The 15,777-nt window shown below is 62.6% G+C and overlaps 1 protein-coding gene across 1 annotated transcript; it reads right to left on the bottom strand.

Annotated features, from left to right (window-relative positions):
• Positions 1 to 228: 228 nt before the first annotated feature.
• On the bottom strand, positions 229 to 6,280 carry S1PR5 (sphingosine-1-phosphate receptor 5). Its single transcript, XM_073318384.1, has 2 exons — positions 6,230 to 6,280; positions 229 to 2,274 (listed from the first exon to the last, which is right to left on the bottom strand). The coding sequence occupies exon 2, from the start codon at positions 2,120 to 2,122 to the stop codon at positions 950 to 952; it is 1,173 nt and encodes a 390-aa protein (XP_073174485.1). The 5' UTR covers positions 2,123 to 2,274; positions 6,230 to 6,280; the 3' UTR covers positions 229 to 949.
• Between the last annotated feature and the right edge of the window lie 9,497 nt (positions 6,281 to 15,777).

The raw sequence follows: 15,777 nt of genomic DNA, 5'->3' as shown, positions 1-15,777 counted from the left end.
GGCCCCATTCAGATGCAGCCCACTGAGACCCAGCACACTGAGCTCACCCCCACACTGGATACCTAGTGCCCCTACCCCCACACTGGGGTGCCCCAAATCGTCGTACCCTCCCCCCCCGCAACAGAAACCAATTCACAGCTGCCCCCCGGGGACCTGGTGCCGTGCCTCTGCCCACACAGGAAGTGCTGGCAGGGAAGGGGTTAAGGGGGGCAGGACAGGACAGGGAGCTCCAAGGAAGCTTTTTATTACAAACTGTTAAAAAAATCAACAAGGGGCCCCGAGAGGCCTTAATTTACCACGAGTGAGGGGAGCGCAGGACCTGTCCAGAGAGCCCCCACGCAGCGCATGGGGGGCCAGTCTGTGCTGGGGATGGGGGGATCTAGGGTACTGGGTCACCGGAGTGGGAAGTGGGCTGTGCTGAGCCTCTGGGAGGGGGCACAGGGGTTGTAATCTGGTCTGTGCTGGCCACGGGGGGGCCGCGTGGGGCACAAGGTCTGGGATGGGCTCTGCACCGGGGGGGTGTACTGGATCACTTGTGGGGGGATGGCAGCTTAGGGTGACCAGACAGCAAGCGTGAAAAACCAGGACAGGGGGTGGGAGGTAACAGGAGCCTATATGAGAAAAAGACCCAAAAAACCAGGACTGTCCCTATAAAATCAGGACGTCTGGTCGCCCTATGGCAGCTTGTCTGAGCCGATTTGGGCCCGCAGGTGTTAACACTGTGCGCCGTACAGATATGCTGCCCGGACCAGCAACGAGCTTCGTACAGACCAGGCCAGCAGGGGGCACCCCTGGGCTGCGGCCCTCTGGTGGGCACACTCGGCTCCCTGCGGGGGTCCCTCGCCTCCCAGGCAGCCAGGGCTCCAGCCATTCCAAGTCTCAGGGGGTGCCTGTCCCAGCTCTTCCCCTGGCCCATGCCGCGCTCCTACCCCGGTGGGGGGCAGAGGGCTCAGTCCCCGGCACTGGGCACCAGCACCTTGACGGGGGTGGGCGTCCCGTTGCCCGTGGACAGGCTGGTCTCGAGCCCCTCAGGCCGGTGGGACGAGCGCTCTGACTTGCTGGTGCTGCACTCCAGGATGGGGATCCCGAAGCGCTGGGCCGGGCCGTCCTCGGCTGGTCCCACCAGCAGGCAGCAGAGCAGCTTGAGGATGGCCCGGCGCATGTCCTTGCTGGTCAGCGTGTAGATGATGGGGTTGAGGAGGGAGTTGATCATGGCCAAGCCGAGGAAGTAGTCGGCCTTGTAGAGCACGCCGCAGGCCTGAGCCTTGCACCACACGTCCAGCAGCAGCAGCAGGAAGAGGGGCAGCCAGCAGGCCACAAAAGTCCCCACCACGATGGTGACCGTCTTGAGCAGGGCCATGTACTTCTGCGAGCGCTTCGGCATCCCTTTGCGCAGGCTGCCCAGCCGCGGGCTGTGGCCCTTGACCATGCGGAAGACGCGGGCGTAGAGCACCGTGATGGACGCCAGGATGGCCAGGAAGACGGTGATGCAGAAGAGGATGTAGCTCTTGGAGAAGAGCGGCAGGACGGTGGAGCAGTCAGCCAGGCTGTCCAGGCAGTTCCAGCCCATGATGGGCAGCGCCCCCAGCAGCACCGAAGTCGCCCAGGTGGCCCCCACCAGCAGGAACATGCGGCCCTTCTTGTCGCTGTGGTGCAGCCTCATGCGGCTCATGGTGATGTGCCGCTCGGCGGCGATGGCCAGCAGGCTGAAGACGGAGGCGGCCAGCGTGATGAAGACGCCCCCCTCCCGGAGGAACCACAGCAGCGGGGTGAGCTGGAGGGTGCTGGCACCCGACATGGCGATATTGGCGGCGTAGGCCAGGCCGGCCAGCAGGTCCGACAGGGTCAGGTTGCCCAACAGGTAGAACATGGGTGAGTGGAACTTCTTGTTCCTCCAGATGGCCAGCAGCACCACCAGGTTCTCCAGCACGATGAGGGCGCAGATGGCCAGGAACGCCACCGCATCGGCCTTCAGGCCGCCCTTGTACTTGCTGCTGGCCTGCAGCTTCCCCGTGTAGTTGTAATGCAGCGAGATCAGCTCGCTGTTGTGATACTCACGGTAGAGCCGGACCAGCCGGGCCGGGGACTCCGCCGTGATCAGCTCCATGCCGGTGGCTCCCATGAGCGCTACATGGCGCGGCCCTGCCCACTCTGGCTCTCCAGCAGCCGGCGCTCGCCAGGCCCTGCTCGCCACGGGGGGTGCCGCTGAAGCAGTGCGGCTCAGTGGCGGGGGGCCGCTTGGGTGCAGGGCATCCTCAGCCGCCCAGGGGAGCCCTGCAAAGAGGGGCAGACGGACGTCAGGAGCCCTGGTGCCGTGTACCAGCCTCTGGGCGCCCAGGGGGCTGCGATCAAAGGGGTCAGAGCTCCACTTAGGGGCTGGTATTGGGGGGCTCCCCTGGATCACCCTGTGCTACCTCGCACACACCCAGCCCCCCAACACCCTGCACCCCCAGCCACATCCTCCCCCACCACTCATGCCTGCGCTTGGACATCACACAGAGCACCGGGAATGCAAACCCCGCCTCCCCCGTGAACCCACCGACTTGTGAACCCGGCGCTGCTTCCCGCCGGGACACTCCCACTCCCTGCCCTGGGCCTTCGGCAGCCGCAAGAGCTGCCGATTCCCGGCTTTCTGCAGCGCGTCTGGGGCTGCGGGTGGCGCTGCCATCAGGAATCCCAGCGCAGGGCTCCCCACTCCCCCGGCTGGCCCTGCCCACTCCTCGCTCAGCATTGGTGCCCAGCCTCACCCGGCCCAGCTGCTTTGCAGCAACTGGTGCCCCCTCAGGCTAGCAGGGCGTGGGCCTCTCAATCTCCTGGGCATCGCTCTCTGATTGGCTCCCAGGTGGCTGGGAACAGATCAGCTGATGCCCTGTGCGAAATGAGGGGCACTGGAGTCTGGGGGTAGCTTTACCTGCAGGGGGGAGCCTGATCCAAAGCCCAGGAAGGCAAGGGAAAGGCCCCCCTCCCCCACCTGCAGAGCAGCTGAGGGGCCGTGTCTCAGCCCCAGGCCAGGTGGTTAAATACCAGACACTCCCGTCAAATACCCACCCGGGGGCAGCTCCCCGCAGCTGGGCTGGCAGACGCTGGGGCATGCCGGGCGCTGCTGGAGGAGCCATAGCCCTGCTCCCACTGGGGTCTAGCCCCATGGCACCAAGTGGGCAAGGGAGCCAGGACGTAGGGGGCAGAGCCGGTACCAAGTCCTCCCTCCCAGGGCCTCTTGCAGCAAAGCTGGGTGCTGGGTCACGGCCCTCATGGCCTGTCCTCCGGCCATCGCAGAGCCTGGAACAGCTCCCCTCCAGGCCCGGCTCCAGGCACCAGCAACGCAAGGCACGTGCTGGGGGGACACAATTCCAGGGGCGGCGTTCCGGGTGGGGTTCGTTTTCTTTCTTTTTTGGCTTGGGCAGTTGCGCTCTCGGAACTTGGGGCGGCAAATTTATTGCTTGGGGTGGCAAAAAACCTAGAGCCGGCCCTGCTCCCCTCTCCGCTTCCCTCAGCCCACAGGGGGTGTCTGGGATGGGGCTTGTTCCCCCCCTCGAGACCTAAAATCTCCACAGCCCCTTTGTCACCTGCAGGGTTCAGCTAGTTTCTAATCACCCCCACACACACACACACACCCCCATCACACACCCGCTGCAGCCTGGGCTGGGCCCGGCAAACAGAAGCTCCCGCAGAGTAACAGCAGCTGGCCCTGGGGGGGAGGGGGGAGGACAGCCAGGACCAAGGGGCGAGCCAGCCTGGGATCCTGTTCTGTACAGAATGGCCTGGAGGGATTCATGGCGCGGCTGCGAATCCTCCAAGGAGCCAGAGCCTGACGGAGACGGGGCCGGGTCACTTGGGCTGGCTGGGCTGGCCAGGACAAGGGATGCGCAGAGAGCAGCTGCAGCTGGGAACGACTCCCCCTCCACATGCCCCATTTACCACCCCACCCCCGTCGCGCTGCATGGGGCAGGGACTGACTGTGGGTTTGCGCAGCACCCGGCACAATGGAGCCCTGATCTCGGTCAGGGTCTGGGCAGCGCCCGGCACAATGGGGCCCTGATCTTGGTTGGGGTCTGGGCAGCGCCTGGCATGAAGCATGTGACGAAGCGGGACTGTTCTTAATGTTTCCTCTGAATAGTATGCGGGTGCCTCAGTTTCCCCTTTGCAGTTCTTAAGTATCTAGGAGGTGAGGTAAGGGTGTATGATCATTGCAGAGCCCTAGAGGGCATGCGTGTTCGTCACAAAGCATCCATGATCTCGGTCGGGGTCTGGGCTGCGCCTGGCACGAAGCGTCCCTGATCTCGCTCGGGGTCTGAGCAGCGCCTGGCACGAAGCGTCCCTGATCTCGCTCGGGGTCTGGGCAGCGCCTGGCACGAAGCGTCCCTGATCTCGCTCGGGGTCTGGGCAGCGCCTGGCACGAAGCGTCCCTGATCTCGCTCGGGGTCTGGGCAGAGTATGGCATGACGGGGTCCTGATCTCAGCCAGGGTCTGGGCAGTGCGTGGCACGATGGGGCCCTGATCTTGGTTGGGGTCTAGGCAGCGCCAGGCAGGAAGTGTCCCTGATCTCGCTCGGGGTCTGGGCAGCGCCTGGCACGAAGCGTCCCTGATCTCGCTCGGGGTCTGGGCAGAGTATGGCATGACGCGGTCCTGATCTCAGCCAGGGTCTGGGCAGTGCATGGCACAATGGGGCCCTGATCTTGGTTGGGGTCTAGGCAGCGCCAGGCAGGAAGTGTCCCTGATCTCGGTCAGGTTCTGGGGAGCGCCTGGCATGAAGCGTCCCTGATCTCGGTCGGGGTCTGGGCAGAGTGTGGCATGACGGGGTCCTGATCTCAGCCAGGGTCTGGGCAGCGCCCGGCACAACAGGGCCCTGATCTCGGTCAGGATGTGGGTGGCGCCTGGCACAATGGGGGCCCTGATCTTGGTCAACATTTCCATCACCCAAACACTAACAATCACTTGTCCTCCCACAGCTCCGGCCTTTCCCCAGCGCGCTCTGGGAGATCCCCCTGCGGCGTCTCTCTGAACCCTGTAACTTATCGTTCGTCCGCAGCTTCCCAGAGCAGCAGCACAAAGCCAGGGCGTTTGGCAGCTCGGGGCGGGGCGGGGGGGAGTGGGAGCTGGACCCCAGCCCTTCTGGACTGGCTGCACCCCCAAAGCGCTGCACCCCAGCCCTGCCATGCCCTGCACAACAGGGCAGCCTCATGCCTCCTCAGGCTGGGGCAAGTCTGGAGGGCTGGGAAAGTTCCCAGGCTCCCTCTGAGCACTGGTCACTATGGGCATATGTGAGACCAGTGGGAGGGGAAGAGGGGGCTTCCCCCTCTTTGGCTCTCGGTAGCCAGACCTCGAGCCACAGACCCAGCACGGAGCTTGGGGGATGGGTGAGGGCTGGGTGTGACCCCCCACGGGGAAGGAGGGGGGAGCATGGGGAGCCTGACCCAACCCAGAACTAAGTGATGCCCTGTCTCCCCACCCCCCAGAGCATATGCCTAGGTCACACTGGTACCTCGGGGGGCCAATGCCCTTGGGCTGGCGTGACTCCCGGTGACCTACACCCACAGGCAGGCTCTGCACTAGGATCCAGGCTGGCGGGGGGAAAGCCCAGGCTGGGGGAGGGTTGGATGGCTCAGCGGGTCTGTGCTCTGCCCCCAGAGAGGGGCAGGTGGCAGAGATCCAGGGCCCATCCCCTGCCACCTCATTCCATCCTTGACACCAGGGCCCCATGGACACCACAAGGGGCCAGGCGGTGGGGAACAGAGCCCAAGCTGTGCATGGACCCCAGGAGCTGTGTGCCAGGGACTGGGGGGGGGCATGCCCTGCATCTCCTCCGCCTTGCCCCCCAGCGTGGCGGCTGGGGGCACTCCCAGGGCGTTTCCGAAAGCAGCGAAGTGCGGGTGGGAGCATCGCAGGGGAGCTGCCCTTGGGCCCCCCAGGGTCGCACCGTGATTCTGCCCCATGGGGCCGGGACCCCCATTCCTGCGCACGCACACCCTGAGCATTAGGAGTCGGAGCACCCTGGTCCTGCTCTCCGACGGAGGGGCCCCGTGGACACCCCCCGATTTAATGCAGCTTTGAGCCCAGCGCCTTGTCCGCGTGGGGCAGGCGAATCCCCGCCCGCCTGGACCCCGCGGGACCCCAGCGCCGCGTCCCCCCGCAAGTTCCACTCGGGACATTCCCGATCCCCGCCCGGGGGCTCCCCCGTGCAGGTCCCGCGAACACCAGCCCCGGGCAGGGGGCTCAGCCCAGCACTCACCGTCCGGCCGCGTCCCAGGCTGGGCTGCGGAGAAACGTGCCGGAGGAGCCCGGAGCCCGGAGCCTGGCCCGGTGCCTAGTCACGTGGGAACCTCCCGTTCCCCCCGCCCCCGCCCCCGCCCTGGCCGGGGTAGAGCAGCCTTCACCGGGGGGGGGTCGGGGATGCGACTCCGCGCTGCAAAGGGCGAGGAGCTGAGACAGAGGGCGGAGAGGTCTGCAGGGCAGAGCCGGGATTAGAACCCAGGCGTCCTGGCTCCCAGCCCCCCCTATCTACCCACTAGATCCCACTCCCGCCCAGCGCTGGAGAGAGAACCCAGGAGTCCTGACTCCCAGCCTCCCCTACCCACTAGATCCCACTCCCCTCCCAGGGCTGGGGAGAGAACCCAGGAGTCCTGACTCCCAGCCCCTCTCTCTACACACTAGATCCCATTCCCCTCCCAGTGCAGGGGAGAGAACCCAGGAGTCCTGGCTCCGAGCCCCCCATCTCCGAATGTCAGGACCCTTCCCCATGGGAAGAGTGGCTGAGGCTGGGAACTGGTCTCCCTGGGGTGGGGCTGGGAGCAGGGCCCCCCATTGCTGGGGAATCATTTAGGACCGGGGGGAGGAAGCCTGGCCCCGGGCAGCGACGTTTGCCTCCGGCCACTCGGGCTAGCTCTGACCTCCGGGCAGCGAGGAAGAGGCTGGTACCTCACCCACCCACCCCCCACACCCCCGGACCTGCCATTCGGAGCAGCTGGGAGGCCCAGCAGCCTGGCCTGGCTCCTCCGCATTCAGATGCTAATTCTGTCCCCGCGTGCCAGAGCCCCTGGCATGGCGCCACCCCACACTGCTTCGCGCTGACCCAGCGGCAGAGGGGCAGCCTGGGGCCCTGGCTGGGGGATGGCCTGGCACAGCCTAGAGCCGGCTGCAGGGGATGGGTAGTGCAGTGCTCCCTTCCAGGCCGCCCTCAAGCCTTCCACTACCCAATGGCTGCATTGGGGGCAGGGGCCACAGGGGGGTGGGAAGGGGAGGGGACAGAGTCCCAGGGCATCCTGCGGGGCGGGGGGCCATGCAGCCTGGGTTGGCATTGGAGTGTCTGGGACCAGGTGGATGGGCGAGGGGTGACCGGCCAGCTAACGACAGGCAAAGCCCAAAGCCACAGGCAGCGCACCCACTGCTATCCCACCCCTAACCCCCAGCTCTGCCGGTGTCCCTCAACCCCAACCCACAGCCCCCCTGCTATCCCAGCCCTGCCCCCCAGCTCTGCCAGTGTCCCTCAACCCTGACCTGCAGCCCCCCCACTGTCCCAGCCCTGCCCCCCAGCTCTGCCAGTGCCCCTCAACCCCAACCCACAGCCCCCCTGCTATCCCAGCCCTGCCCCCCAGCTCTGCCAGTGTCCCTCAACCCTGACCTGCAGCCCCCCCACTGTCCCAGCCCTACCTCCTGAGCTCTGCCGGTGTCCCTCAACCCCAACCCACAGCCCCCCTGCTATCCCAGCCCTGCCCCCCCAGCTCTGCCAGTGTCCCTCAATCCTGACCCGCAGCCCCCCCACTATCCCAGCCCTACCCCCTGAGCTCTGCCGGTGCCCCTCAACCCCAACCCACAGCCCCCCTGCTATCCCAGCCCTGCCCCCCAGCTCTGCCAGTGTCCCTCAACCCTGACCTGCAGCCCCCCCACTGTCCCAGCCCTGCCCCCCAGCTCTGCCAGTGTCCCTCAACCCTGACCCGCAGCCCCCCCACTATCCCAGCCCTACCTCCTGAGCTCTGCTGGTGCCCCTCAACCCTGACCCACAGCCCCCCTGCTATCCCAGCCCAGGGCTGCCCTGAAGCTCTGCCAGGGATGACCTGCAGCCCCCACTATCCCAGCCCTGGGTTCTCCCTCCCGCAACAGCTCTGCTGGGGCCCCTCTATCTCAGCCGTGTTGTACCCGTTTTTGCCATTTCCTCACTATCGCAGGTACCTAATTCACCTCCCCCAAGAGGCAGCGGATCAGAGTCCATGTGGGGGGGCAGTCCCAGCTTGGGGGTCCTGGGTCTGGGGCGTTGCTAGCTGCAGGTTAGGAGTGCTCCACCGGTTCCATGTGCATTCGGCTGGCACTGCCCAGCTGGGAGGAACAATACCCAGTTCAGGCGGACAGAAGGGGCAATGGCCGTGCCTAATGCAGACACAATAGGGATGGGTCCCGCAGGGTGAATCCTCCAGGAGCACTGGAAGACAGCTCAGCCTGGCACTACCGTGCTCCCCGTGCCAGGGTGTCTGGGCCCCTGCTAGAAGCCTGGGGTGGGAAAGGAGGCTCAGACAGGAGCCTGGGGTCAGAGGATTTCAATGCACCACTGGGATAGGGTGTCTCACCACTCCCTGGTCATGAAGGCACAAGCAGGGGTAGTGATGGGAGCCAGAGCATAGTCAGGAACCACCACGCCCAGTGCTGGGGAATGCAGCCCCTGCGGCCCATCTGTCCCACCCCAGAGGCAGCTGCATCTTCGGGCAAAGGGCCCTGTATCAATAGCCTCCATGCCCCACCCCAGAGGCAGCTGCATCTCAGCACCTGGCAAGGGGTCCCTGACTCGATCTCACCTTCCCAACCCCACAAGTGCAGGTGCATCTTGCTGTCACCCCCCCATCCCACAGCACTGTCTGCCTCTCACCCTCTAGCCCTCAACCCCAGCCACTTCTTCCTATGCCCCCAACTCCTGCTCTGCCTCCCAGAGGGCCCACCAGTCCCCTCCCCCAGCCACGTTCCCTGGAGATGTAGCAACAGCTGCCGGGGCAATGGGAGCTGCTAGTGTAGGCAGGTGGGAAGATGCCAGGGGCTGCCAGGATTCGCCTATTTGGGAGCAGCCGTCCACAGTCCCGTCTGCCCCATCCCCTCCCACCCAGTGGGATGCACCCAGGGCTCAGGCATGGGGGTGATGCAGCAAGGATTGGGGGCTGAGCTGGATGGGGGGGTCCCTCGGGCTCCCCAAGCCCATTGACTTCTGTCTCCCGAGCCCAGGTGCCAGGCTGCATTCCATGCCAGACAGCCCCAGGTGCTAAGGTTCACCCAGCCGGGTGCCAAGGTTCACCCAGCCAGAGGTGACCGGTTCCAGGCAGGGAACAGGGCGATGTGGGGTCCACAGGACAGAAATGAAAGTCTGGGGCGAGGCCTCAGGGCTGGGCAGGATGGGGAGAAATGGGGGGCAATGGCCCCCAACCCTAATACTCCCCTACTGCTTCCATGGGGGGGGCAGAGACGCCTGACCTCTGTGTCTGCCAGGGCTTGGGGGGAGCTGTTTGATCCCTGAGCTCCAGCACTGTGCCCACAGGGTCTCTGCAGTGCAGCACCTTCTTCCCTGGCCCCCCAGGGCTGGGCACCACGCTTCCTCCTGGGTTCCCAATGGGCTGGTGCGAACGGACCCTCCCGCCCGTCTGGGGGAATCTGCCCCCCGCATGCCCTCCTATGGGGATGCACACAGCGCCCCCCACCCCCCTGCACTGCAGCCAGGGCACTATCCCTGCAGAATCGGCCCCCCGCTGCGCTGTCTGGCACCCAGCCCTTATGTTCAACCGGTTCATCCACCGCGGCCCCTAGAGTCTGTCTCCTCCCTGCCAGGCAAGCCCCGACCCGCTCCCTCGGGTGCAAGCACCCAGCCCTTCCCACCTCAGCTGCCCTGCTGGGCTTGTGGAGTCTGGCTTATTGGGTTGAGGCTGGGGGTCAGGACTCCTGGGTTCTATCCCTGGCTCTGGGAGGGGAGCGGTGCCTAGAGGGTCAGTGCAGGGGGGCTGGGAGCCAGGACTCCTGGGTTCTACCCCTGGCTCTGGGAGTGCAGGGGGGTACAGTGGCGTGATCCCATAGGAACACGGGCAGAGGCCCCAAGCTGCCGGGAAGGCAGCCCGACCTGCAGTGCTGGGACGTGGGAACAGCCTGGGGCACAGGCAGCTGCTCAAGCACCGACAACCTGGCTGCTGAGCTAACAGCACCCAGGGCTGCTCCCCAGCTCCCCGCACAGCAGCCCAGCCCTGCCCCAGCACATCCTGGGGCTGTGGGAAGTGGAGCCACGCCACCCTCAGGGCAGCCTGCTCCAGCAGCACTGAGGGAGGGGCCGTTCACCCTGAAACCTAACGGTGCTTATTAAAGGGCAACCTTGTTCACTCTTTCTGGGAGCGGGGGTGATATCTAGTGGTTAGTGCAGTGGAGGCTGGGAACCAGGACTCCTGGTTTCTACCCCAGCTCTGGGTGGGGAATGGGGTCTAGTGGGTAGGAGCAGGATGGATGGAGGGAGGGGAGCCAGGACTCCTGAGTTCTATGTCTAGTTCTCCTACTGGTCTGCTCTGTGGCCACACCCTGTGCCTCAGTTTCCCTGTGTACAATGGGGGCAGTGCTGCTGTTCCACCGCTGGGGGCTGGGAGGATCACTGTGCTTCAGGATCCCAGGCTGCGGGGCTCCAGTGGACGTTCGCTCAGTGCACCCTGGGGTGTTCATTAGATGAGGAGATGTTGGGAATGAAACTCGCATGGGTCAGGGCGGGGGCAGATACCTGGGACTGAATGTCCCCTGCCCTGATTCCAGCCTGTCTCTCCACTCCCGCTGCCCAAGCCCCAGCACCGTCCCAGGCAAATCCAGCACTGTGCACATTGCTAGAAATCTGGGGGGATGACCCCCATCCCCAGCCTGCACACACCCTGGCCAAGATCAGGGCCCCTGTTGTGCCAGGCACTGCCCGGACCCCAAACGAGATCAGGGACCCCTTTTGCCAGGCACCGCCCAGACCCTGACCGAGATCAGGGCCCCCTTGTGCCAGGCGCTGCCCAGACCCTGACCGAGAGCAGGGCCCCCTTGTGCCAGGCGCTGCCCAGACCCTGACCGAGATCTGGCCCTCTGTTGTGCCACGTGCTGCCCAGCTCACAGCCTAACTGGACGAAGGTGGAAATAGAGGCCCAGCGAGGGGCCATGACTTGCCCAGGACCAGCCCCCAGGTGCCTGAATCCCAGTGCAGCAGCCTCCCCGTGGATCACAAACCACCTCCCAACACCACCTGGCCCAGGCCAAAGCCACCGGGGTGGCAGCGCATGGCCGGGGCCTGATCCCATCCCACAGGGTCGCACTTGAGAGGGGATTAGAGAGACACAGACAAACTCTGCAGAGGAAATCGGCAACGGCAGAGAGAGCAGGGATTTAGCCCCTCCATTGCAGCCACCCCACTCTACCCCCCCCGGCCTGGAACAACCGGCTGCCGTCCTGCCCCCATAAGGCGAAATGCAAACCCGGCTGGGTAGAGCTGATTAAACCCGGAGCCAGGGTTCTGTGGTTGGGGACGCTGTGTGGGCTTGTCCCCCATTCCTTGCTCTCCCAGCACGGCTATGCAACCCCACGACTGCCCCTCGGGGAGGTCCCAGCTCTGGGGTGAAGCCCTGCTGGCTCAGAGCGGGGCAGCCAGCCAGGACCACCAGGCAAGTGTCCAGACGAGCAGCTCCCCACAAGGGAGGGACGGGCTGGGCCCGGCTTGGGGCTGGGGGAGGCAGGGTGACCGGAGCAGAGCAGGCTGCACGGGGTGGGGGGGTGGGAAATGAGATTGGGAGGAGGATCTGCAGAGTCCCCTGAAACCACCGCTGCCCTGGGCCTTCCCCCCTGGCTGGGGGCTGCCCCCTCTCCATGCATGATGTCCTGGGGGCGGACGAGGCGTATTGCTCTGCTTTTCTTCATCCTCACCCACCTGCCTCCACCCAGTTTCCTTTGCCAGCTGCCCCAGCCCTTCCCGCGGTCCCTAGTGTGCCACTATTGCCCCCAAGTAGGGCGCTGGGCCGCGGGCTGAGTCCAGAACCCCGGGGATTAGCCCTCTGGCAGCCACGGATTCAGATGTGAGTTTTGCCATTTTTGCCCCTCACTTCCTGTGGGGCGCTCCTGGCTCATCCCTGTGCCCATCTGCATGGCGCTTTGAGATCCTCGGGCACAGGAGGGGCAGGGCAATTCCAAGGCCTCGGGCAGGTCTGTTCTCTACACCGCACTGGCCTGGCGCTTTGCTGCTGGTTCTCAGCTGGCAGCAGCCAAGTGGTGTTTGTGGCAGGCAGCAGAGCCCACGCGCTGAGTCACGGAGAGGGAAACGCTCACCCAACCTGCTGAGCCAGCAGCTCTGTGCAGCGTGCGCCCCTGGGGCACGTGTCAGCCGCAGGAGGGACCACTGGCCCCACTGCCAGGCTGTGCCCGAGGGCCTGGGGATTTCGGATCCAGTGGCTCCAAACCGCGCTCGGAGAGATGCTGCCACGCTCGTGTTTGGGGTGCTAACGGGCTGTGGGGCGGCCCCTGGAGAGTCGGGGTGTGGGGGGAGAGCCCAGCGATTTAGGGCTGATCAGCCTGAGCCAGAAGGCTCTGGGGCTCCCAGGGCCAGCCCCGGGAAGGGCCCGTGGGGATCAGAAGGGGCTTCACGCCATCACCGTACTCCTGGCCTCCCTCCTGGTCATTCCTGCCAACCCCAGCCACTGCTTCCTCCTGGGGCTGCTGGGAGTGTGTGGGGCAGACATGGGGGGGGGATATCATGAGGGGGAGATGATTCCTTGGGAGCTGAGGGCCCCCCCAGCCAAGGGTGAGCTCCCACCCCTCACATCCTGCCCTTAGTGCTCAGCTGCCCCTGCCCTGGTGCATCCTGCCTCAAGCCTTCTTCTCCAGGACTCAGACCGAGCCGGCCCCGGGTTCTGACCTGGGCCAGGAGGCTGAGGGTCCCTGGGATCTCCCTTGTGCTCCTCGCGCCCCTGGTTTCCCCTCGCATCTGAAAGACACTGCCCCCTTGCAGCACAGCACCCCTGGCCCCAGGCTGGAGGAGTGGGGGCAGCGCTGACTCCAAGGGGAGAGCGCCCCCCGCTGAGCCACCCCCGACTCCCTGCAGCACAGCGCCCCCTCGCATTGTGCTGGAGCAACGCCCTAGATGGGAGAGCGCCCCTGCCAAGTCACCCCCGCCATTCCCTGCTCCTGGCACGCTGCCCCCCAGGCATCGGCACTGACTGGGGGGGGGTAGTGCCCCCTACTGAGTTGCCCACATAACTCCCTGCAGCCCAGCGCCTCCGGCACCTCTTTGGCTTTAGATCCTTCTGCATTTGAAGGTTGAAGGAAAGGGACCTTCCACGCTGTTTGCTGGTGTACTACGGTAGCACCCCCACCACCGCACTGTGTGGGCGCTGTACATTATTTATTGGGTGAATTACAGTAGCACCGAGGCTCAAGGCCTGTTGTGCCAGGGGCTGTACGAACGTCCGTTTGGTCTCATTTCTGGTCCACTTCGTTTCTCTGCACACAGGATAAAAGCCTCTGTCTCCGTGGGGAGCTGCTGTTTGTCTTTCGAAAACACAGCCCCCAGATCCCAAACGCAGCCTTGCACAGTGTGGTGCGGTGTCCCACCGCCGCCGCCCTCAAATCAGCTTGTTCCACACTCCCCAGGGATGGAACATTGGCAAGGAATTAAACAGGGCCCCATCCTACCTTTCAATTCGGAGGAGGCTCGTCCCCACCAGATGAGCTCCCAAAGCCTTGGGACCACAAAATAAAGGGAGATGAAACATGAGCGGCTCCCCTCATGCTCCAGAGGGGCTGTGGGTTGAGATTCAGCATTTTTCCAACACTTGGACACAGTCTCTTTGCTTTGGGAAGCCTGTGGTTTGTTGGTTTTGTAAATTATAAAGTTTTCTCCTGGCTAAAAGGGCCAGCACTGAAACAGAAACAAAAACAAAGTCAAATCTGGCTGAGAACCTCACTGGAAAGGTGATCGGTTGCTACTGCTGGACAGGTTTCAGAGGGGTAGCCATGTTAGTCTGTATCAGCAAAAACAACGGGGAGTCCTTGTGGCACCTTAGAGACGAACACATTTATTTGGGCATAAGCTTTTGTGGGCTAAAACCCACTTCATCAGATGCCTGGAGTGGAACATATAGTAGGGAAGTATAAATACACAGCATATGAAAAGACGGAAGTTGCCTTACCAAGTGTGGGGTCAGTGCTAACGAGCACTTCAATTAAGGTGGAAGTGGGCTATTCTCAACAGCTGACAAGAAGGGGTGAATACCAAGGGAGGGTAAATTACTTTTGTAGTGATAATGAGGCCAATGTAATCAAGGTGGCCCATTTCAAACAGTTGACAAGAAGGTGTGAGTATCAGCAGGGGGAAAAAGAAAAGGAGGACTTGTGGCACCTAATAGACTAACCAATTTATTTGAGCATAAGCTTTTGTGAACTACAGCTCAGTTCATCGGATGCATACCGTGGAAACTGCAGAAGACATTATATACACAGAGACCATGAAACAATACCTCCTCCAACCCCACTCTCCTGCTGGTAATAGCTTATCTAAAGTGATCACTCTCCTTACAATGTGTATGATAATCAAGTTGGGCCATTTCCAGCACAAATCCAGGTTTTCTCACACTCCATCCCCCCCCCTCGCCCCCCACAAACTCACTCTCTGCTGGTAATAGCTTATCCAAAGTGAAATCTCCCTACAATGTGCATGATAATCAAGGTGGGCCATTTCCAGCACAAATCCAGGTTTTCTCACCCCCCACCCCCATACACACACAGACTCACTCTCCTGCTGGTAATAGCTCATCCAAACTGACCACTCTCCTTACAATGTGCATAATAATCAAGGTGGGCCATTTCCAGCATAAATCCAAGTTTAACCAGAATGGGGGGGGGGGGAACAAGGGGAAATAGGCTACCTTGCATAATGACTTAGCCACTCCCAGTTTCTATTTAAGCCTAAATTAATAGTATCCAATTTGCAAATGAATTCCAATTCAGCAATTTCTCGCTGGAGTCTGGATTTGAAGTTTTTTTGTTTTAAGATAGCGACCTTCATGTCTGTAATTGCGTGACCAGAGAGATTGAAGTGTTCTCCGACTGGTTTATGAATGTTATAATTCTTGACCTCTGATTTGTGTCCATTTATTCTTTTACGTAGAGACTGTCCAGTTTGACCAATGTACATGGCAGAGGGGCATTGCTGGCACATGATGGCATATATCACATTGGTGGGTGTGCAGGTGAACGAGCCTCTGATAGTGTGGCTGATGTTATTAGGCCCTGTGATGGTGTCCCCTGAATAGATATGTGGGCACAGTTGGCAACGGGCTTTGTTGCAAGGATAGGTTCCTGGGTTAGTGGTTCTGTTGTGTGGTATGTGGTTGCTGGTTGCTGTGTTTGCTTCAGGTTGGGGGGCTGTCTGTAGGCAAGGACTTGCCTGTCTCCCAAGATTTGTGAGAGTGTTGGGTCATCCTTCAGGATAGGTTGTAGATCCTTAATAATGCGTTGGAGGGGTTTTAATTGGGGGCTGAAGGTGACGGCTAGCGGCGTTCTGTTATTTTCTTTGTTAGGCCTGTCCTGTAGTAGGTGACTTCTGGGAACTCTTCTGGCTCTATCAATCTGTTTCTTCACTTCCGCAGGTGGGTATTGTAGTTGTAAGAAAGCTTGATAGAGATCTTGTAGGTGTTTGTCTCTGTCTGAGGGGTTGGAGCAAATGCGGTTGTATCGCAGAGCTTGGCTGTAGACGATGGATCGTGTGGTGTGGTCAGGGTGAAAGCTGGAGGCACGTAGGTAGGAATAGCGGTC

The sequence above is a fragment of the Lepidochelys kempii genome, chromosome 20, assembly GCF_965140265.1.
Source record: "Lepidochelys kempii isolate rLepKem1 chromosome 20, rLepKem1.hap2, whole genome shotgun sequence".
NCBI classification, from domain to species: Eukaryota; Metazoa; Chordata; order Testudines; family Cheloniidae; genus Lepidochelys; species Lepidochelys kempii.
Note: the sequence above shows the minus strand (reverse complement) of the source record. Positions and strands in the feature narration are given on the sequence as shown.